Source organism: Xiphophorus couchianus, chromosome 4 (genome assembly GCF_001444195.1).
Source record: "Xiphophorus couchianus chromosome 4, X_couchianus-1.0, whole genome shotgun sequence".
NCBI classification, from domain to species: Eukaryota; Metazoa; Chordata; class Actinopteri; order Cyprinodontiformes; family Poeciliidae; genus Xiphophorus; species Xiphophorus couchianus.
The window spans coordinates 11234358-11257440 of NC_040231.1; the positions used below are offsets into that span (position 1 = coordinate 11234358).

At 38.1% G+C, this 23083-nt stretch overlaps 3 protein-coding genes across 4 annotated transcripts; 2 read left to right on the forward strand and 1 right to left on the reverse strand.

Annotated features, from left to right (window-relative positions):
• The first annotated feature begins 1239 nt into the window (after positions 1 to 1239).
• On the forward strand, positions 1240 to 11387 carry zdhhc7 (zDHHC palmitoyltransferase 7). Of its 2 annotated transcripts, none has more exons than XM_028014002.1 (8): positions 1240 to 1420; positions 2190 to 2283; positions 5595 to 5945; positions 7091 to 7215; positions 7579 to 7675; positions 8229 to 8310; positions 8834 to 8964; positions 9500 to 11387. In XM_028014002.1, exons 3-8 carry the CDS (start codon positions 5601 to 5603, stop codon positions 9680 to 9682), a joined length of 963 nt encoding a protein of 320 aa, XP_027869803.1. In that variant the 5' UTR covers positions 1240 to 1420; positions 2190 to 2283; positions 5595 to 5600; the 3' UTR covers positions 9683 to 11387. The 2 variants fall into 2 exon arrangements, with proteins under 2 accessions (XP_027869803.1, XP_027869804.1); XM_028014003.1 differs by lacking the exon at positions 1240 to 1420 and adding an exon at positions 1450 to 1707.
• Positions 11388 to 13176: 1789 nt separating this feature from the next.
• On the forward strand, positions 13177 to 19971 carry terfa (telomeric repeat binding factor a). Its single transcript, XM_028014000.1, has 13 exons — positions 13177 to 13368; positions 13983 to 14078; positions 14313 to 14443; positions 14775 to 14861; positions 15273 to 15413; positions 15502 to 15626; positions 16179 to 16697; positions 16832 to 16930; positions 17763 to 17882; positions 17977 to 18120; positions 18379 to 18461; positions 18551 to 18597; positions 19538 to 19971. Exons 1-13 carry the CDS (start codon positions 13218 to 13220, stop codon positions 19694 to 19696), a joined length of 1902 nt encoding a protein of 633 aa, XP_027869801.1. The 5' UTR covers positions 13177 to 13217; the 3' UTR covers positions 19697 to 19971.
• A 136-nt stretch (positions 19972 to 20107) lies between these two features.
• Positions 20108 to 23082, reverse strand: nip7 (NIP7 nucleolar pre-rRNA processing protein). Its single transcript, XM_028014004.1, has 5 exons — positions 22938 to 23082; positions 22740 to 22826; positions 21999 to 22137; positions 21742 to 21882; positions 20108 to 20565 (listed from the first exon to the last, which is right to left on the reverse strand). Exons 1-5 carry the CDS (start codon positions 22991 to 22993, stop codon positions 20446 to 20448), a joined length of 543 nt encoding a protein of 180 aa, XP_027869805.1. The 5' UTR covers positions 22994 to 23082; the 3' UTR covers positions 20108 to 20445.
• Between the last annotated feature and the right edge of the window lies 1 nt (position 23083).

Genomic DNA, 23083 nt, shown 5'->3' on the forward strand with positions numbered 1-23083 from the left:
TCAGAGAGCGTACAGTACAGCAGGAGATAGTTTGCATGTAGCCACTGTGCTTTGGCCGTCACTCAGATGCTCATCTAGCCGTGATGGAGAGAGAAGCAACTCTGAAAATGGAAAAGGCTTCAGTCCCCTGATTCAGCCTTTAAGCTGCTTTAGAGGATTGCTGGGTATTTTTTCTCTTGCTCCCTCTGAAATAGACAGCTGATACTGGCTCTGAACCAGAACAGGACAGGGCAGCCCGCTCAGTGCGGGGTTGCAGACTCAGAGAAGAAAGCGTCCAAGCTGCTTTGTCTTGGCTTTATTATCTGCTCCCGGGAGACACATGACAAGAGGGGCCGCTGCCCCCACTGGGGAGGCTTATTGGGCATCTGTCCTCAGCTGATTAGAGACTTTGTTTGGGTCAATCCAAACATTTCACTGAATCAGAATTTTCTGTTTTGCAGTGGTATTCTTGGCGCATATCCAACAATACCGAAGAAGGATGGAAAAGTGGATGGCATTAATGTTTTAGTCTTGCAGCAAACAGGACAGAAACTGTTTTCTGCTTTGTTGAATTCCTCATGAATGCTTTCATACCTTCTACAGGTTAAGCTAAAAGCAGCATCTTCAGAACACAGTAAGCTTGGTTCCAGCGAGGCTGGAGAAGCTAAGCAAAAAGCAAAATAAGAAATGATGGTATGATTTTTTTATGCAACATGTTTAAGAACAACAATTCTTAAACATTGAGATGTGCTTACGGTTGGCCCCGTCTAATAAATGACTTTGGAATATCTTATATATACTACATGTTCATTCTAAAGTGTATGTAAAAAAGATATGGGACAAATTAGCTTCACTGCAGTTTAGGTTTTCATATCTTTGTTGTTGTTTTTTTGTTTGTTTGTTTTTGTTTTATTAGTTAATCATTTTTTTCTGTTCCTGGAACTTAAAAAGAAATTAGCAGGTAAAAAGCAATAATCTGGTGTCGTACATCTTTTGTCTTTGAGCTTTGTTTTTATGTACATTGCCATATATGAAGAAACAAATAATTTTATATGATCGCTTATTTAGTCTTTACTTCAGTTCAGCATTTTATATTTGACGTTTTGTTCTTTGGTTGTCTGGCAAAAATGTTACGAAATCTGTCCAATAGCGCCTGTCAGTGTACGTTTGATATTAATGCACTTTCGTATTTCACTTCTGCCTCTGAGCACAGGGTGGCGCTATTTGGAAAGACATCTGTCGCCGGAGAGTTGCGAATGACAGCGGGAAAAGCCGAAGCGGAGCCCCGGAAGCTTCGTCGTTACTGGTCCCTGTCAGCCTGTTGTTTGAGCGATGTGCTCAATCTGCCGATGCTCCACCGTGTTGTCTGCGGGTTTAATATAAATGGAAATAGAAATATACTGATAAGGAGTTCCTCGCGTCTGAGGTAAAGTCGGCAAAGGTATGTAATTCAGCTGACAGTGCTGAGGTATTTGCATACAAAGCTAGCATGCTATCGTTTGTTAGCTTCTTTCAGCGGCTAGTTAGCCAGCGAGATCCAGCAGCCAGCTCGGTGTGATGAGGGGTATTGGGGCAGATGGAGACGTCTGGGCTTAGCGCGTCTGAGAGAGCCCTTTCAGTTATTATTAACTCTTAACAGGAAGGGGGAAAATGCAAATTCTGCGTATGACTTATTGAACATTGCTCATACCTTTGCCACACCGACATCAGATGATATAACTGAAGGTGGTGAGTAGAGAGCTCAGGTTATCTGGCTTCTTGGTTTATTATTACAAAGGTTATTTTGACTGACAATGAAAATAAGGAGGGAATTAGACCAAACCTTTGGCAGCGACAGGGTCTGTAAAACCTGAGCACACTAGTTGGGAAAAAAAGAACAAATGCAGTGTCACTTTATTACAAAAAATGATGGGCGTGTTTCCTGAGTAGTTGGCAAATCCTACATGACATCCAGAGAGGAAGTCAGGTTTCTGTAAATATCTAAAATGAAAGCGTGAGCTGACTTCTTCAGTACAACGTTTAATAATGGTGTAGTTTGTGGTACTTTCTTTCTAAGATTTACTGACATATTTAGAAGTATTTAGTAAACAAAAAATGCTGACAGATACACGTTGGTGTTGAGCTTCAGCTAGTATTTTTACAGTAAATCTTCAGCTTTTTGAAGGCATTTGCTCTGCAGTGACACATTTTCCATTCTCTGTCCTTTTCAGGTCTCAGCCATTACTCCCATCTCTGCACATGTGCTTCTTCCTTAATGGTGCTCAGCACACCACAGCGTGTTGTTGTAAAGCTCAGTAATATCAGGTATGTTGAAATTGACATTCTCACATTCCTTAAACCCAACTAATAAATACTAGCTCTTTTTGTCTTATTTAAAAAGTGGGGAACTTGCATTCCTTACTCTTAAGTGTGGCTTAGAAAAATTAAAACATGGGTAGATGCATTATACAGTCAGAAAGAAAATGATTATTCAAAGGTCAAGTTTTTCTTGATAAATTCTGGCTTTGATCTCACCTGTTGATTCCAAGTTTTACCTTTCCAGTTTGTCTTAAGGGTATACAATAACAAAGAAAAATTGCTGGAGGTGTTTTCATGAAGGAAGTATTGTTTTTAAATTGATGGTGTTCCAAGTATCCTCATTTTGCACTTAAGCAAAATGTGTTTATTTTAGCAAAAATTAAAAAGAGTATTATATTAAGGTAAATTCTACTGTATTTGTATACGAGTTTAAAGACAAGAAATTGTGAAACTACTCAGATTATTCATTGTTTGAATTACTGATTATCAATGAGAAATCAGGAAACTCACTAATTTAATTGATACATTTTCAATACTTTGATATTTTGTTTCTTGATATGACTCTTAAAAATCAGCCTCCGTTTGTATCAGAATAAAGGGAATTTTACTTGGACAATAGTCTCAGGAAAATATGTCTTTATTCTTTCTTGGACTTCAGCAAGGGTGCATTTTTTTATTTTGTATGTAGTTGGATTAAGTTAAGCTATCAATATATGATTACATTAAGTTTATTTATAAAATATCAATTTACAACAAATGTAATCTCAAGAGACTGGACAAGACAAATGAATCCAATACACGATCCATTCCAAAAGACAGCTCTGTTACAGACATTTCAGTTCAACTCTCGTTCTATAAAAGTGCAGTAAAAATCCCTTTATGATCCCAGATGATAAGCAGTTCTCTAAAAAGCCCAGCTGAAAATGGCAACAGTGGAAAGGAACAACTCACTTTTAACAGGAAGAAACCTCCGGCAGAATAAATCACAATTATAATTGTTTTTTCTTGGTGTTGATTTCCATGTGGGCTGATGTTTAATGAAAATGTGTTATGGACACATTGGATGTGCTGACAGCAGCGATCTATTTTGTAAGGTGGTCTTGGCCAGATGACGCTTGCTGGGTGTGTAAAGAAAATATAAGAGAGACAAATATTTTTCCCTGAGACTTGGCCGGCTAATCAGCTGGACAATCATTTGGTGGGACTCTAATTGATCCTTCTTGACTTCACTTCAAGAAAGTCAATACTGTTGTACTGCTAAAACTATCTTCTGATTCATATGTGGACAGTAAGAAGGAATTTACTGTAGTTTGTCAACTGGCCATTTTTTCCTATTACTTATTTATAAGCAAAAAACTAAACTCGTTTTATTTTCCGTTTCCTTTTCCAAACATCTAGAGGCTTGTCTGCAACTCTTACACCAAGCCTGGAGCAAAAGCTGATATATGCTGCTGGGAAGTCAACGTTTCAGCATAAAATATGCAGCCCACATTAGTTACACAACTGAAAAGAAAAATCCTTAAACACTCATTCCTGTTGTTCCTCATTCAACAGGAATATACTGTATAAGTTATAATATATATAAATTATCTAAATTACAGGTAATTTTAAAACAGCGGGTGGGGTCTGATGCAGTAAAACTGGTCTCACTAAGAGAACACCCACAGTCAGGGGTTAGGGAAGCAGGACAAAAATCTTTTGAGTCTTGCTTTCCATGTTGGAGAAGAAGTGAGTGGATGACAAGAAAGACAAACATCTGCAAGACTGCTGGCTAAAGGTTGACAGCTCTGCACCAGCCATGTCACTGGAAATGTCTCATTTACTTTAGAGAAATGAGTCACATTTTGCTGAATGTACCAGTTCACCAAACTAGAAGATCTTTACGACTTAAACTAGTTTTTTCTACCACATCTTCGGGCAGTTATCTAAATTATCTCTAATAAAAATAGCAGGCCAAAATTTACATGTTGCATTTCCCCTGAAATTTGGTGTTTAGCTAATTGAGAAAAAGCAGTTATACTGTTTTAATGATGATTTCCACTGCTCCTGTTTTCTGCTACTATGTATTATATTTGGGTAATTTTAAGTTTAAGCTGTAACTGTTTTTACGGGTTAGGTTCATTTTTTTTATTGGAGAATGACAAAACATTTCTTCCCTGTTGTTTTTGACATAAGTGCTAGTTTTGCTCAGATTCCAAAACAATCTGTAGCTCATATCTCTGTTCAGTTCCTAAAAACATCAGCAAATACAGACACCTGCAGTTGAGTTGTGCATATCAGTTGTGTGTAAGATGATGTCAGACTTTTAAAACCTGAGCCTAGTTTTACTGCCATGTCTAAGATTTCAAACCCTTTACCGCTTCCCAGACATGTTCTCATATTTTTGATAAAGAGTGAAATTAAAACAATGGAAAAAAAGAATCAATGTCAGTGTATGTAGCAACAGCAGCTGTGTGTTTTGAAGGTTAGTAAGGAGAAAGACTTCCCAATCTGTTCTGAATTTTGGGATTGGTTTATTTAATTATTTCTAATATTAAAACAGTCCTTATTTGGTCTTCATCCTCTCCAGTTGTGACACATGGTTGTGAGGATAAAATATTTACAACCTCGATTGATCCATCTCAATTGTTGCTGAAGCATTGCAATTTAAAGGAGATGTGAGAGTCATTAATCTTTTAAAGGAACATTAAATATTGGGAGGGGGGGTTGGTAGAAATTGACAATGTTGGATTTTTTCCCCCTATTTTGTTACGGTTTGAGTTCCGATGATGTTTTAATACAGACAGGTGGATGCTTTTAGAAATTACCTCTAAGTAAATTGCATTTCGGGTTTCCTCTTTTACTCTAGAAAAACCTGAAACTCTGTTTTATTCAGTTCTATGGGTCAATAACAATCAGGCCTGGCAGCAGCAGATTATTATTAGCCCATATGAACTGCAGCCTTTGGATCAGTTTTCCAAAGAGACATGGGTAGCCATTGATTGATCTTGAAGCTGTGGACTTTGTCTTCCTGTTTCTACTGAATGTTACAGGCCGACCTTGGCTTGAAAACAAAATTTAAAAGCTTTGGTGACTCATGCTTCTGACAGGGGGAGCTGCAAGCCAAACTGAGAACCAGTGACCATATTTTAAGCATTTTCTAAAAGTGTAAAATAAAATAACTGCAGACAGCAGTCCATTTCTAAAGATGTCTTTCACTTAAGTAGTTTTATCTCCGTTTTAATTACGTCCTTTATAGTAATTAAAACAGAGATAAAAGTAGTAGTTTGTCAAAAATGAAGCCAGAAGACTAAAGTCAGTTTTTGTTTCTTCCACAGGGCACGATGCAGTCTTCAAACCACCGACTACGAGACATAGAGCAGCACCACCCGCTGCTGGCCGCCGGCGCAGACGTAGAGGCGGGCAGCCTGGGAACCGGGGTGATGGTCGGAGGTCCAAACGCAGGGCACTCAGCAGGGAACCGCACGGTCTGGTTCATTCAGGACAGCTGCGGCATGGTGTGCGCCACCATGACCTGGTTTCTGGTCCTGTATGCAGAGTTTGTGGTGAACTTTGTCATGCTTCTGCCTGCTAAGAACTTCTGGTACTCTCTGCTGAATGGGGCCACCTTCAACTCGCTGGCTGTGCTCGCGCTGGCATCACACCTGCGCACCATGTTGACTGACCCAGTAAGGACTGTCACGCTCAGTACAATAGGAAGATATGAGATGTATTAAACACTTAGATGCAAAGGGGAGTGAAGAAAGAAGTTTCAATTAGCATATTACTGTACATGAAAAGGAAGGTATATACATTTATTCTGGTTTTTGCAGTCAGAAGAGTTTAAGTTACAGCCCCGGTACAGAGCCAGTCATTTGCTGATATAATGTGGGACACCGAGCTGGGAGTCGTTTGCTGTAGGATGTTCTGTGCATAGACTCTGGAGAGTAGCTCGTTTAACCAAGACTGAGTATCAGCGCTTTAATGTAATTCAACATCAGAGTTCACATTTTCACCTGGCTGATAAATGAGGAGTTTTCACTTCATTTCCATATGAGTTTTTAACATTTTTCAGTCAAACAGTTAATTTAATAGAACTACATTAATTTCATTACTGATGGTGCTTTTTTTTATTTAACTACGATTTGTATTTAGTAGAGCATTCATTCCCCTGCAAACTGAATATTTCCTCCAAAATGTTGCACAATCTTACTTCCACTTTGTTACTGGAAATTATTTGGTCTCTTCAAGCTTTGATGACAAACCAGTTAATGTTGCTCAAATAAACCAGAAGCTCCCTGGGAACTGTACTGGTGTTCTTCCTACAAAATATGCCAGTAAGCAAATCTCCACTTAAAACTATAAACCAGACTGGTTTGAAATCTCTTTATTAATATAAAGTCCTGCACAATATAACTGCACACAAAAAGCACAGCCCAGAAGTAAAAAAAAAACAAAGTTAAAAAAGAGGAATAAAAAACAAGTGAACTATTAGAAGGAGAAAAAAAATAGTGTACAGCATAGTTTATGTCTTATACTGTGTCAAAGGCCAGAGAGAAAAGATGAGTTTATAAAGAAGAGTTACATTTAACAATTGAAGTTATAAAGCAGTTCAAACCTCAAGGGTCTGGGAATCTTTAGACATTTTCAGCTGCTTACCAGTCAGAGGGATATGATCTGATATATGTGGAGCCAGCGAACAGATGCTAATATTAGTTAGACTGGCTCTCTTTTAGTTGTACCAGTTTTAATGGAGACATAAAATCACAATGTAATATAATAAAATTATGCATCAACTGAAGACAGTTATCTTGCTGCCTTTGCCGCCCTTTAGGGTGCAGTTCCTAAGGGCAATGCAACCAAGGAGTACATGGAGAGCCTGCAGCTGAAGCCTGGAGAAGTCATCTACAAGTGTCCAAAGTGTTGCAGCATTAAACCTGAAAGAGCACACCACTGCAGGTCAGTGTGACACAGCGGCAACTTTTGGAAAGCTGTTTATCCTTTCTTCTGCCTACCAATGGGATGGTTTGAAGCATTAATGCTTAAAAAACACTCACTTGTGTTTGACAGCACTCAAACTGCAGCAAATTTCCAGTGTAGTCAACAGTTTTTTAAAGACAGCAAACTTAAAACAAGCTTTCAGCTGAACCAGTTGGTCTCTGAACTAGTACTACTCACACATACAAACTCTTTCGTATGTTGAAATTAAAATTGCTTAACCCAGCTTAACAGAAGACAACTCAACAATATGGATGTTTATTAAAGCTGTGTTTATGAATATTTTCCTGTTTTCACAAACTAACCTGTGTCTCCTCCCTGCAGCATTTGCAAACGATGCATCCGGAAGATGGATCATCACTGTCCCTGGGTCAATAATTGCGTAGGAGAAAAGAATCAGAGATTCTTCGTTCTTTTTACTGTAAGTACACAGACGTTAAGGAAGGAAGTGGTGAATCTTGCAAGATGTTTGTGGCACAGATCGCCAGTTCTTTTGAAATGTTATCACTGCTGTAGTAAAGTGTGCATGTCGCTTGTTTTGTTTCTTAATTTCTAAATTAAGAAACATATTTCTGACAAATATGACTAAATTTGAAATTGTCAGAGCTTATAACATTTATGATACTATGCTTATTTTGTGGACGCAGAACCTCCCTTTCATCAGCTGAAGTTCAGAGTTCTGTGCTGTAGTGTAGAGCAGGAGCAGGCCTACATTAAATGTGCACTCGCTGCCATCTGGGACTCCCTTGATAAGATCAGCACTTTTTATGGCTTCCAACGCTGACTGGATTATTCTGAAGACAGAAAAATAAAGCGGCCATCTATGGCTGGGCGTTGCAGCTTCCCCTGCCATTCACACTTTCATTGATAGAAAATTAAGCTATAAAACAGGACCTTTGTGTGAATTGTCTTATTTTTTCATGTAGAAATTTCATGTTTCCGTTTTTTTTTCCCCCACTGTTTTTGCTCCACAGATGTACATAGCCTTGATTTCTGCCCATGCTCTGGGCCTCAGTGGGATGCATTTCTTCACATGTATTAAGGTGCAGTGGAACGGTAAGAACTCGTAAGATAAGTTTGCATTAAAAGATGTTTCAAAATGTGAAGGGAATTTAGAATTGCATCTTAAAATACACAAGTGGAGATGCAGAGATCAGAGGAAATAAAGGTATTGCTCCAGCTTCTGTTCAGAGATCACCAGAATTGTTTCTCACAATCCTAATTCATATGTTATTGCTCTTTATGCTTCACTGTGGTCTGCAGGAATGAATCAGCAAATTTTTTAGTATTAATTCAAATTACACTGCATCTCTTGGCTATGAAGAAAATGCTTTTCTTTTGCTTTGTAAACAGTCTCTGGAACCGACAAGATTGCTGCATGAGTTTTTCTACATCTGTCAGTAGATTACCAACTCCCACTGCTTTATGAGATGGAACCTCAGGATTGTGTCTTCTTGCTATTCAGATTTACACAGCCTGCTTTAAGCATAGCAAAAATGTTCATTTGAAGCTCATTTCAGTCACTCCTCTAAACTGTACAAACCTCTAATTTGTTCTTTTTTTTTTTTGTCCTGTTCAGAGTGCAGTGACTTCTCACCGGGGGTGTCGGTCTTGTTGCTGATCTTCCTCTGTCTTGAAGCCATCCTCTTCCTCACTTTTACAGCTGTGATGTTCGGCACACAGATTCACTCCATCTGCAATGATGAGACGGTCAGTATTCATGCAAACTCCGTCACCTTTTGTTGCTCTTGGTTTAGATTTGTGATTTCCAAGCTGGGTAGGCGTAAAGCTGGAAGGTCGACCAAACTATTCGTACATTATGCACATATGCATAATTAGACAGACTGATAAGAAGTCTGCAGGAAACTTTAATTGAATATATTACACTTGCCTTTTATAAGTCTGTTTGTAAAATTTGTGATCTACAATAATTTGTTTGGTGTAAAAAGTTAGAGTAGCATATATGCTAAACCGGTGCACAAACATACAAAACAAGCTCTGGTTTTAGGTTCCCAAGTCAGAATGACTGATTTCAGGTTATACTTATTGTTCTGTTCTAGTTGCAGGTAAACGGGTATAAATAAATGAACTGAACATCTAGATGGGTAAAAGATAAGTAGGTCAGGTTTCCGTTATGCTACTGAGGTTTTGTTAGGGGAACAGAAATGTTAGAAATTCACTTGAGATTATTTATTCAAAAGTCACACAATTTGAGTCTTTCTGAACTGATTTCAATGTCTTCCAGGAGATTGAACGTCTTAAAAACGAGAAGCCAACATGGGAGCGTCACATGAGATGGGATGGAATGAAATCTGTTTTTGGGGGTCCGCCGTCCCTTCTGTGGTGCAACCCATTCACAGGCCTGCGTCTGCGCCGTCTGTTGGTGGTGACTCAGGGTCGCCGCGGTGGCTCCGAGTTCTCCGTCTGACAACCTGGGCAGTGATGGAGCTCACACGTGTTAGCTGTCTAAAGCTGGATTTCTTGTTATGCGGGGGCTAAGATGGACCTTTTCATCCAGAGAGCCTGCTTATGGAGGGGGTGACACACAGGCTGCTACAGCAGGACCCTGGAGCATCACAACTCTTGACTCACACCGGCTGTTTAACACCCAACACTATTTGTGTTGCTCTGCACTTGTGTTCCCAATAATTGGGCTGTTAGTCCTTTTTGATTTGTTTGTGTGGATTTTGGAAAAGCATGAACAGAACTAGAGAGTTTTTATTCCTCACAATGAAAAGTAATGTTGGAGATGCAAATATGTGATTTATAACGAGCATCTTCGTCATAAGGGAGGTGAACAGAATATGTTTTATTGTCTCTGGAAGAAGGCAAAAGGATCTCAAGGGGAAAAATGCTCAGTACTCCTCTGGAGCCAGACATGGGAATCACAGTCCAGGAAATGCACTACATTGTTTAAAACAGCTTGGTGTGTAGAGCACAACGAACAGCAGTGATTGAACTGTGTGCTCCAACATGCATGTACAACAAACCAATCAGTCAGCCTGGAAATGGCTGCCTTTTAAAGAAACAGGCCATGGTGAACTCAAGCCTTATTTTTAGTCAAGAGGACCAAATGGCTTTTCTCCTCAAGTCGTCCTCTTCGTCTTGTAGTTTTCCTCTGAGCTGACTTTTTTTGTGTGTGTGTGTGTGCTTACGGGAGCCTGTAAAAATATTCCATTTTTGAGTGACTGCTGACGCCTTATCACCATGACCACTCCTCCCCAGCTAACCGTGACGACTCACAGGAGATGACTACTGCTGGTCTGAGTCCACGTTTGGATTAGAAAGTCATTTTCCATGTCTATAGATTTGTCATTCATCCCTGCCTACATGCTGCTTAACGTCTCTGGAGCGTTTCTGAAACAAATGGTCAGATCACTGATATGCCTCTCTGTATTTTCATTACAAAATAATTCAGGCCCTGGATTGATTGTTACCGAGTCTGAATTGTTTTCCTTTTGGTGTATTTTTTTCTTCGTGTTGTGAACTGGCGGAGACTTTAATGTCTGGTAGGATTATACAAGAACATGATAATGAGATTACATTGCATTGAAGCACTGAAAACAACCACTCAAGCTGTTCAAGACGGAGCCAAGTCTGAGACATGGCTGCTTTGCATGCTGCTTGGCAACTGTGTGGTGCTTTTTTTGTGAAACAGTTTTTCTGAAAAACTAGCACAACATTATTGGGTGACAAAACCAAGCTTTTTTTTTATTTCATTACACAATCTTTAATGGTGAACCATAACTTGAGCAGCTCAACAGATTCTTTCAATGCCTTTTTTTTATTTTTTCCACTCTACAAATTTAAACCCCTGTAATATCTGTCAGCAGAGCAGGAGTGTATCAGAGCATTAAAGCTGTTAAAATGATCTATCGTGTTTATGAAGATGCCCACCTTCACAGTACCCTGTGGCAGGAATGATCAGCCTGTATGCACTTGAGGCCAATGCTTCCTGAATTTATAGTTAAATATTGTCTAAAAAGCTGGTGGTGCTCAAGTATTGTCAAATTAAATCTTTTAAGTCTCATATCTTTAGTTGTTGTTATTATATACTGCTGTCTGATCTCATCTGTGGTGGTCAGGAAAGAAAAATTCCATCTGTTTACATATTAAAACCTTCGAGGACATAATGATTTTATTTTTTTAATGTTTTGTTTTTTGGAAAACGCTATAATAAGAATGTAAAAGCTACCTACGTTAGGAGCAGGGGACGAACACTGAGCACACAGTGACATCAGGGGACTTTCCTAATGCTGGCCTCTTATTTCTCCTCTAATTTAGCTGCTCTTTAGGACGATCACAGCATAATATTGGTATACTACTTGCTTATATAAAGAACTGTTCAAACAGCATGCTTAGTAAAAAATTAATAAAGCGTAAAAAGCGTAGATTGGTAGAGATTTGACAAAAATCAGGAAATATGTCGTATTTGATGGGTGCACAAATAATCAAGCAACAATCGTTGCTAAAGGACATTCAGAAGCAAAAAGGTACTGTGTCACTAATCAACACAAAGTGTTAGAAGCAGTAGAGGCCAATCAGGGCTATCAGCTAATCAAGAGTTAATATATTAACATGGCAGTTTTCATGCTCAAATAATTCTGTATGATTTAATTTTAAATGGGATCTTTGTGTGTTACTTGACTGTGGACGGTGGTTGGACATAGTGCAAAGCCATTTGTACACTATGCTGTCAAAGAGGTTTTTCCACCAAGGATGCAGGTTAAAGTTGAAACTGATTTTTTTTGAATGCAGAGACTTATTGTCATGTATAGTAGCGGGATGGATGTTTTAATACATATTTATAATTCCACCATCAACAGTTATGGGAGATTGGGTTTTCTGGTTAGAGGGAATATGTCTTCAAGAACAAAAATCCTTCAGCTTTATAAACAAAGTATAAAAGTAATTATTAACAATATAAACTGAATGTTGAGTTTTATTTTTATTTAAATTGTGTAAATTTTTTGTCATCCTTAATGTCATTTTTTTCCATAATAAACTTTAATAAAATAACTTGTGCTCTGAACTGTGACTGCTTTTTTAAAAAAAGAAAAATGATTACTTATAGGGGATGCACAGATATGAAAATTGGGCCGATATTACTGTTATCAAGGTCAATAACTTATATTTACCAATATTGTATATATTTAGCTACACTTCTGACACTGAAGGTGACCACACCACCTACATTACTTCTCTGCTTTGGTTTACACCCCATAATCCTGTGCTGCGTCATCACTGATGAACAAGTACCACCTGGTCAACTTCCTCTCCCTTCTGAAACACAAAAGCGGCAAAAAGATGGAAATAAACAATGATGTAAGCTCGGTTTTACTTATTGGATCAATAAGTAAAATTGACATTAGCTAATGCAGATATGTCTTGCATCCCTTAGCCACCACACTCACTGGTTTATTTCTAAACAAAAAATTCAAAGCACTTACTGTGTGTGTCAAGTAGTTATTTGATGTAGATTTTCTTGAAAACGTTTCTATGATCAGGGAAACTGGTTTTGTTTGGGAATTAAATAAAGGTTCATATGCAAGATTACTGAAATGTAACTGCTTTGAAATAAGGATTGCAGGCATGGAGAAAATCTGAATATTTAACTTCATTATAAATAATAAAAAATTAACTAAAAAAGCCCTTGTTCATTTTTCACTTGAACATGTTCTCTTTCAATCACTTTAGGATATTTTACAAAATCACAAAACATGACACACAGCGTATTGGCTGGTCACACAAATATATATATATATATATAATTTTAAGAGCTGTATATGAAATTTAGTTAATAAAATAACCCATTCAACGCCCTTCTGTGTCGAGGGTGTGTCAAAAACAGCGGCTTGGTTGTTAGCAGCAGATCACATAACGCCCTGATGAGGCGGTATAGCGCCGGAGATCACTTTACCAACCGCCATTAAAACGAAAGAAGAAGAGGAGTGGGCGCGAACATGGCAGCCAAAGAAAGTGTAAACATCGATCAAGTTGAAGTGGAGAAGGTTGTTAACCGCTGGCTGGTGGAATATTACTTTTCTCTGATGGTGGAGTTCTTCAAGAACCAACAGTATGCGGATTTTTGTGCTAGTAGAGAAGTGGTGGACGGTAAGCACCCTCTATTCTAAACTAGCTTAAACTTGCCTAGCTTCTCATGTCTGCCTGTAGTAACTTAAGCTTCAACAAAGTGAAACAACTGGTTGTTTATTAACTACACCAAATGTTTATTATGTTTGCGCTTAATGTTGTAGGACAGTTTCACATTCTCTAGCGTTGCAGACTGAAATGTGAACCTGCTGGATTCATATTCTGAATTCAGCAAGCGCCTAACAAGAAGAGCGACATGAAACAACTGGAAAATTTATGTGAAATACTTGCTTTATTTTGCGTTGCTTTTAACTGGTCTCCTGCTATTGCAGACTTTTGTTTTTGGTCTTTTCAGCGAGCTTCCTCGTGTTTGTAAATTCCCAAATAATAATCCCTTCCACACAAGGTGATGAGCCAACTCTAACCCGTTTATTTCAGCATCGAAACATGCATTAAATTACACTTAATACGTTACCATTTAGCCAAAGTTTGAGCTTTATCCCTTATGTTATAATAATATGAAACTGATTCATAATTTGCCTCAAATGAACCTTAAATTAATAGAAAAAATCCTGAAGAGTAAGGGAAGGATTATAGATGTGGATTACTGAGTGTATAATTTCTGATCTCCTTAGGTGTCCTTGAACGTCCCATTGAATCTGTTGATGACATACCCTTGAAGATCAGATTGTTGCAGTTCCTGTCTCGCATAAACGAAGGAGAAAAACTTGGTGAGTTAATGTCTCCATGTTAACACAACTGCATTCATTTTAAGTGAAATGTTAAGAACAACTTGTGATATTCTCATAGTTTTGCGTATGTTGGTTTAGTCAGTGCACTGGCAAAATGTTTTTAATCCTGAAATATTACTTGATCTTGTCTTTCATTTCATTCCCTTCGTCCCACTGTCAGTCCTGCTGTTATGGTGATCAAGCCTTGCAGTTATTGTTAATTCTGTCCCTCAGATTTGTGGTTTGAACCCGATCAGTCCACAACGCCGCTGGAGTCGGCTCTAAACTTGCTGGAAAGTATGAAGGCAAATTTCCAAATTCCTCAAGCTGATTTCGACCATGTATCCACATTACTTAAAGAGATGGTAGGTGATTTATTTTATTTTATTTATATATATACAGTATGTATATATAAACTTGTTACTGCTCTGGTTTAGTTTTTATACTTTTTAACTCAAAGACACCAAAAATCCATCTTTGCAAAGTCAGAGGCTGTAGCAGTTGTAATTGATAAGTCCAGCAAATCATCCAACCTAAGATTTTACCAGCAGGAGTAATTCTACACATTGTAGTAGATAAATACTGCTACATATTGTTGATGAAGAAATGTGCTGATCATTTCTCTAAAGTAAAAACCTGGAGATATCCTGAAAAGGCCGTTTTGATCTAGCAAATTATTTGTTTTTATTTTTTTAGATCCTGGGGATTTTCATAAAGAATGAATTATTTGATAAGGCAAAAGCTGCACTCACTTTGTACTTTCCGAGTCCAGGGAATGACAAGGTAAGTCCACCTAATCAATTTTTAACATGCTCCCATTCTGCAACTTCTAAACTAATATTGTAGATTATATGGTGTCTCTGCAGCTTCTGAGGCATAAATCAAACAATGCAAACAAAGGAATTGTGAACTGTTGTTCAGTTCCTCTGGGTCAGACAGTTCCCCTGGGTTGGAATATTTCTTGACATAAGTTGTGGTTGAGGAGCTAAATATTAGTTCAGTGATTGAAGGGAAGCAGTAAATCCGCAAGCATTTTTTCCAGTTCATTCAGTAAATGTTTGAGATTGTAGAGAAAACATCTAGAAAACATGAATTTCCTGACTATTTGTGAACAGACAATTGTTACCTTCCTTGGCTACAAATGTAAGCGGTTTCCAACTGATCTTTTGCTTGTCAACATCTGATTCTCCGTAGAGGGCCACATTCATGAGTCTCATCTGTCAGAAGAGTAACACACACAAGGTCATCGACCAAATGAACTTCCCACAGTTTAGGAAGGAGATGCTGTGTTTCTGCCAGAAGCTCTGCCCTTTTACTCTCTCTTTTATTCACCAGGTTTGCACACTGACAATTGAGTTTAAGACACCGCCTCTTGGATGTTTTGTTTTGAGGATGGTAATATCAATATGTGTGTGCTTAACAGGCTGCATTGAACCTTGTTGAGTCACGAATTGAAGTTCAACATGATGAAACACTGAGGAGCGACGAGCAAGACAAAGCCAGTCCGTCATCCATTTCCCAAGTAAACAGCTTTCAGTTCAGATCAAGGTAAGGCCAGTTTCATCTGTTTTTATGTTCTAAAATCTTTCTAATGACCACTGTGATTTTTTTAAAACATTTTTTATGAAGTGTTTATCTTGCCAGAGTTACTACACTCTTTAAAAGACTTTAACAATATGGAATTTAATTTGACTGGAAATTTCTCCAGACACTGGAAAGGTGTGAAATTAGAATATGATGTTATCTATATTTTCTATACATTTTATTCCATATCTTATTGTCAACATGATAAAAATGTAGATTTCTAAAAGCAACTTTTTGTGTTTTTTTAGAATTTGTGCATTCATCTGTCCATTTATTTGCCTTTGTCTATCTGTTCTATTGTCCATCTTTACTTCTGTCCATCCATCCATCCATCCATCCATTTTTTCATCCAACTGTTTCTTCCGTAATGTCTAGTTTTGCCATTTCCATAATTAGTTAGTATCTGTTCTCTAAATTCGAGATTCTTAGATTTCAGAACTTTTTTAGGAATCCTGTTGTGTGGTTTTACAACTTCTTAGTAGTTCTTTTTTTGTTGTTCTCTTCCACACCTTTCAGAAGGTATCCATTCATCCAGAAGAGCAGACTCGAAGTAGCCTACAAAGCCCTGGCTCAGTGCTTGGATGAGAAAACATTTTCTGACTTGGAGCAAGAAGTGGAGGAAGAATCTCAGGAAAGCGTGTGCCTCTGCCTGGAGAGACACACTGTTTCTATTCGAGGCACTACTCAGAGCTCAGAGCAAGAAGCCCTGTTTCAGAGAAAGTCAGTCAGCCCTCTGGAAGCTTCCCCAGCTGACCAGATGACACAGACAGGTGCAGAGCGCCAAGCAGCAGCAGGGTCCCTCTCAAAGACTCTCTACACGGTGGCCCGGTTTGTGGTCGAGCCGGACAGCCAGCCGAGCTCACAGTGCACAACAGCTGCCGAGGAGCTGGACGTCGAGACGAGGACAACGGAGTCTCCACAGATGCCGTCTGCATCAAATAAAGAGCCGAACGGCCTGCAGTGCTCAGATTCAGACAGACAACATTCGAGGCCCAAAAGAAAGCTTCCCAGGGGGGGCAGCAATACAGTGAGCAGGTTAGTTTACCTACATCTTCCTCTGTTAGTTGCTGCTTTTACATTTTATCCCAACATGTCTTATTTCTGCTCTTTCTTTAAGAACTGTGTGACTGAGTATGTGAGTTAAAAAAAAAAAAACATTTGTTTTTCAGAGCTTCAACTAGTTTGGTTGTATACTCATCAGACAGTGAAGAGGAATCCCCTCAGAGTGGGAAAAAAGAACTGGAGCAGCCGAATGAATCATCCAGCAAGTAAGTCCAAGTGGAGTGTCACCTCACACTGACCTGGCTTCAGGGAGTCCCAAAGATTCAGCAATTTTTCAGTTTGCAGTACCCATCCCCACACAGCCATATTGTTCTGCACTTTGCACTGTCACATCATCTGCATTTTGCCATAATTGGACCTGCTGCTACTTCTCTGGTGTGGTTGAGTGCCTTTAGTTAATTTTAGTTGTATATATTGTTATTATTATTATTGTGTGTTTGTTTATTGTTATCGTATATATGTGACTTTTTGCACGGGAGCTGCAACAGAAATTTTGTTGAATCCTGTTCAATGACAATAAATGCTACCTACCTACCCACCCACCCACCTACCTACCTACCTATCTATCTATTCAGAATAACAACATCCGCAGTGGCATCTGAGTAAATTAAAATACCACTGACAAGGTTTTATATTTCAGTCTTTCGAATACAGAATTGAAAATCATGCGTATTACAGATTTATTACACACATAATGAAATTGCTTAATTCTGACCATTTTGATGACCGTAGCTTATATATTGTGAAATCCTATTATTGACTTTTCTGGAGAATCATTAAATGAAATCAAGTCAAAAATGTTATTGCACTGTACTGAAAAATGGATGATCTGAACAATTATGGGGAAGACCGGAGCAAACACTCACTGTTACCCTCTACAATTTCTAATAAGAAACTTTTATCAAGATTCCAAAGTTAGTTTAGAACTAAATCACTGCATGAGTTTAATCTTCTCATTGTCTGGCTGCTGTTATCTGTTAAATAGATGAATATTTTCACTCTTGTTATGCTAAAAACATTGATTTACTTCCATGGCAGAAAAGCCAACAGATCCAGAGAAGCGTCAGAAAGCAAGGACGAGCAACAGGCGCAGACAAACGTCTCCAAAACTCCAAAGAAGCGACCGCTCAAATGGATATCCAAGAGTTCTAAACAATGGTGAGAGGAATCATGCTCTACATATTTTTAATGTAGTGTAAAATCTGAGTTGACTCAGGTCTGTGTGGGAAACCTTTACTTCATTTTTACCCAGTGACCCGAGCAGTGGAGAGCATGTTTGTCTGTCAGACTCTTCGTTGGATTCGTCGCCTGACGTGTTTGCTCCTCGCCCTGTTCCTCAGAAGAGCTCCACTCCTCACAAAGATGCTCAAAGAAAGATTCCCGTCATACGACTTTGGTTAGTAAAGCGGAGATAATCAGCTGCTGTCAGTTAATGAACATAAATGTGTTTTCATCCTTATCTGAAAGTGTAAAATTACCATATTCACTTTTTTCTGTACTTATGTTAAGAATTGATATATTATAAACTGTTATGCATTAATCAATGTCTTCAGCCATGTCGTCATTTAATCATGCATGTTTTTATTATGGGAAGTTTTTGCTTTGCCAGTAAGAGGAAAAACTCAATTTCTAAAAAGCTTCTTCGTCTGTTCAGGAGAGAAGACCACAAAAATATAACGGAGGAAAAGGAGACGTGGACCGATGAGGACTCCCTTTTCCCCTCCATAAAGAACAGAGGTAATACTTCCTCAGCTATCAGAATCTAATCAATGCTAATCTGACTGAAAATCTAACAATATAAATATTATCTATGCTTTTTGCTACAGGATCAGGATCAAATGAAAGCACAATCTCACATTCAGGACACAGAAGGGTAAGCAATACGTTAAAAAAACAGTCAACTAAAAAGATTCGTTGCTTAGGTTTTCAGTGTTGTGTAAAAGTTATTGCCCCTTTAACAGATTTTTTCCACTTTTCATTTCTTTTGCGTATTTAAATGTTTAAACAAAATTTAAGACAAAGAAAGCTATTTAAACCAATGAGACGGGAAATAAATCCTGTTTCCGAAGCTATGTTAATTTAAGTATTGAAAGTGATTAACTCACCTTTTCTAAGTTTAGTTCTACTAGTTACACACACAGTCACACACACCTTATTGCTGCCAGATTCTCAAGAAATCTGGCAGTAATAAGATGCCAGATTTCCAAGCAGGGTCAAAAGAACCTGCTTGGAAATATGAAGTAGGTTATGGAAATATGAAGTAGGTTTCTTTTGATGCCTTCAGTAAAGGAAATTGAAGATTAGACATAATGGCCTGGAAAAATAATCTAAACATATTTATTTTTGCTCAATTTTTAAATTAAACTGATTAATCATGTTTGGAACCTAAACTCTGTTTTGTTTTTATTTAGTGTTAAAATGATCCAACTTGACTGGATTTGATAAAAGTGACAGTTCTCCCTAACAGATCATTTTTAACTACCAAAACATGGACCCTTTTCTTTGGCAGTTGTTTTCCCCCCACCAGGATCGCTAAATCAGAACAATGCCAAGTATCTAATGCGCTTCTTGTATCCTTGGGTAAAGTAATGTTTATGATCAAGGCAATTCCACCGACTTTTTTGCTCAAAGGCCTTTTTAGGTAAACTGAACATCCTTGTGATTTTGTTATCAGAGGCTTGGTGATACTCAGATTAAGCATTTAAAGAATTCCAGTTGTACTGCAGAAGTGTACTTCTTAATTTAGAATAAAAGGTTTAATCTTTTCAAAGCAGTACAAACCTGACCATCTTTTATTGTTTCCATTGCTGCAGAGATGGACCGAGAGCGAAACGGAGAACTTAATTCAAGGGGTCAGAAACTTTGGCGAGGGGAGCTGGAGTAAGATAAAGGCGTACTATTCGTTCAATGATCGCTCCAATGTGAATTTGAAAGACCGATGGAGGACATTAAAAAAACAAAAATTGGTTTAACTTTATTTTGTTAATTTTTTTTTTTTTTTTGTTATTTAATTCAGTTATGTTCAGTCCAGAAAACTTTTAAAAGTTGTTTGAATCAGATGTTCCTGTTTAGTTGAGTTTTCTTTGAAACAAGCTGCAAAAAAAAAAAAACTGGATTAATTTGCCTATTTCTTGCTAAAGGAGTCATCCATGTTTAAGCAGTCCTATTTTAAAGGACTTTTGGAAAAGAATGCCCTGTTCTGTAAAGGATCTTGATTTTCACAGGTAATAAACGACCAACAAATACATAAAAAGGCCAGTGTTTTTATTACGCCTGCATTAAACTTGATTGGTAAAGGTACGAGGTCCCTGATTCATGTTAAAATCCCCAGTTTATCATAGATACAATAAAAGCGTAATCATAAAACCCCAATCACTGCAAGAGTAGGATAATTGGTTTATTAAGAGAAAAACATTTAGAAGGAAAAAAAACAGGAACACCACCTTCAATTTGGTGATTCTTAAAGGAATCTATAAAAGACTCCACATAGTCCAGGTTTGCAATATAACAATAAGTCAATAGAAACATATCGCCGTTGAGGGACTGCAGAAAAATATTCTCCTGATGTTACGGATCCCACGGCAAGAAGAAGGCAACGTCTCATCCCGCCAAGTCACAATGAAATGTCACCTGGGCAAAAAGAGCAGCTGTGAACTCCAGCTGTTCTGGATCGACATTTCTAAATGAGAAAAGAACAACTGTCCATCCAGATGCAGGGAGTTTATGTCAGCGTGTCCTCGCTCCTGATGAACTCTCCCACATCGGCCTGGTGGAACACAACAATGGACATGGGGTCTACTCGCCGACACTCCTGTGTGGACTTGGCTGCTACTCCAAAACCCTGGCAATAAAAGCAGAGAACATTCAAAGCTTTAGGTGAAACAAGAAATTGGACACATTGTCTAATTTACGAGAAAATCGTTCTACTTCTAGGACAGTTTAAATTTAGTTTAGCATGTCAGAAATTCTTAACCATTGAAAATTGAGAGTGAGGCTAAATTCAAGATCCTTCACCATTTCACTATGCTGTTTTAAAGCATCCTAAATGCTATAGATTACCTGGAGCAGCTGTTTTCATCGCTTCACACATGGAAAAACGGCAGCTCTCTGCAGCTAGTTTGCAGCAAGTCATAGTTAAAACAAATGAGCTCAGAAATGACCTGCACACAGCTCAGTGAAAGGCTCCAGGGCCACATTTAAGCAAAATTGGTTACACCCTAGCCAGATTTAGCTTAAAAATAATATTTTAATTTGATGCTCATGTTTCTTCTGACTGAAGTCAATGTTGTCATCTTGGAGTGGCTCATCCAGAGTTTTGACTTAAACTGGGAAGGGAGCTAAAGATTAGGCTAATGGCAATGAGGCCTTGTAATCTACTTCATTAATCAGAAACAAGCTTCTTTGTTGAAAACAGACTAAATCTGTTTGGTCAATTTTTTTTTCTAACTTGCTGTAAAAACAGAAGTATACAATCCCAATTAGGTTCACTGACAGGATGATAATAGAAAACTAGAAGGTTTTCAGCAATATCATATAGTGGAAAAAGTATTTTTATCTTGGACAACATTGGAGGTTTTGGCATGCCAGTGATTCTTCCCTCTCCCGATAACTCTGTCATTTCCAGCAGGAAAGCAACTTCTTGCTTAAAAATAACTTCAAATGTAGCAGTGTAACTTTGCAAAAATTGTTTTTTTTAAATGTTACTTTTTAGAAGCTACTGAAAAGTCCCAAACGTCAGAGTGAGTGGCTGTTGTTACTTCTGTTACATCAATTAACAAGCATGAACTAATCCTATTGAAAGCCTTGCAATCATCTGAATGGCACTGACTTTTCTAGTCCTTCTAGAATAGGCTGAACTCTTAACTGTTCAAAGAATGCTGCCACAGAACAAGTCTGACTTTTTAAAGTCACTTCATGGTAATCCAACTGAGCCTTTCCAGTCATAATACTTTTGAAAAAGAGAATCCATAGTCAAGTATTTTAAATCCAAAACAGTGGGAGTCAGAAATAAACTTACCAAAGGTACATCAGCCATGGAGTAAACCACAACTCCTTGATACTGCATCGTGTTTTCAGTAATTCTACCAAGGCCAGACTTGAGCACATGGTTCCCGTACAAGAAAGACTGCTCTGCTCCAGGTTTCACCCACACCTTGAACTGAGCACATCATAGTTTCAGATTATGTACATCTTCTTTCAATTTTAACCAGTGTTGCCTCTGTTTTATCTCTACTCCCAACTGGCATGGGAAAGATTCGTGCAGAGAATACACACCTTTGCATAGGGAGCCAGGAAATCCAGAGCTGTGATGTGCAGGCGGAACTTCTTGGTCTTTGTGAATTTTCCAAAGCATGTTCCCACCGAAATAAGTTTGTCTCTGGAAAAGTTTGTGGCCAACTTGAGAATTTTCTCGCTGTGGACAGAGAAAGTAGTTCTAAATAAGATTCTCAGTTAACCAGAGGCGGAACTGCTAGCTTTTGAAGGTGAGACAAGGAAAAGAATGGTGTTATCAATAAATATGAGGAAAAAGAACATTAAACTAGAAAAGCACTTTGTAACACATAAGACAAAATAGAAAAGGTGTACTGTATTTGATCATTCGATATTTAAGTCAGCTCAAAGATTGACCAAATGAAACAAACATGAGAAGAGTTTCAAAAAGATACAAATTTAACAACCATAATAGACAAGATCAAAAGACTGTGTCTTATTTAGCTGTGATTAAAGCTTTTTTTCATTGTATATATGTTGAAGAAGGTTGTTCTAGATGGTCATTTACATACTTATTTACAAAAAGTAAAAGTATATTAAATGATTTTTTTAGCTCTTGGCTTTTGGAATGAATGAGAAATGATTCTCTGATATTGACAACACCTTGGAGGAAGTGCTTCGGTTCAGGTACATGTGAAAAACAGGTTTTGAACAATTTGAAACATGCCATCACTAAATGCATGAACAGGACGGAGCTCCATGTGCTTATGAAATAATTATATATTTGTATTAACCAATAATTACCTCATGTAGTACACACGGTCTTGATGTAGCCTGAAGCAATAGGTGGCATCGGGTCGGTCAACTAGAAGCTTAATGTTTTCCCCTATGCTTTTGGGAAAGAAAATACACTGATCACATGAATGCTAACAAGCATGCTAATATGTATTATTGAAAGTTGCTCCCTTTCGGGCCAATAAAGATACTTCTAAGCTCACTTACTACTTTGACAGCTTCTCAAACATCGTCTTCGTCTCCTCCTCAGTTAACGGTCTCATTTTTAGGATGTAAAGCCGTCTTCTTTTTTAGCAGGGAATGTGAGGTTTTTTAGTCCGTACAGGGATAAAAACGTGGGTACCAGCGGAAGT

Excerpts from the sequence above, each read along its gene's own strand:
- nip7 (XM_028014004.1), bottom strand. The coding sequence starts at position 22,993 with ATGAGACCGTTAACTGAGGAGGAGACGAAGACGATGTTTGAGAAGCTG. Across the intron at positions 22,138-22,739 it reads GACCGTGTGTACTACATGAG|CGAGAAAATTCTCAAGTTGG; the intron begins GTAATTATTGGT and ends CTCTGTCCACAG. Across the intron at positions 21,883-21,998 it reads TCCTGGCTCCCTATGCAAAG|TTCAAGGTGTGGGTGAAACC; the intron begins GTGTGTATTCTC and ends TGATGTGCTCAG.
- zdhhc7 (XM_028014002.1), top strand. The coding sequence starts at position 5,601 with ATGCAGTCTTCAAACCACCGACTACGAGACATAGAGCAGCACCACCCG. Across the intron at positions 7,216-7,578 it reads GAAAGAGCACACCACTGCAG|CATTTGCAAACGATGCATCC; the intron begins GTCAGTGTGACA and ends TCCTCCCTGCAG. Across the intron at positions 7,676-8,228 it reads GATTCTTCGTTCTTTTTACT|ATGTACATAGCCTTGATTTC; the intron begins GTAAGTACACAG and ends TTTGCTCCACAG.
- terfa (XM_028014000.1), top strand. The coding sequence starts at position 13,218 with ATGGCAGCCAAAGAAAGTGTAAACATCGATCAAGTTGAAGTGGAGAAG. Across the intron at positions 14,862-15,272 it reads CGAGTCCAGGGAATGACAAG|AGGGCCACATTCATGAGTCT; the intron begins GTAAGTCCACCT and ends GATTCTCCGTAG. Across the intron at positions 15,414-15,501 it reads CTCTCTCTTTTATTCACCAG|GCTGCATTGAACCTTGTTGA; the intron begins GTTTGCACACTG and ends TGTGCTTAACAG.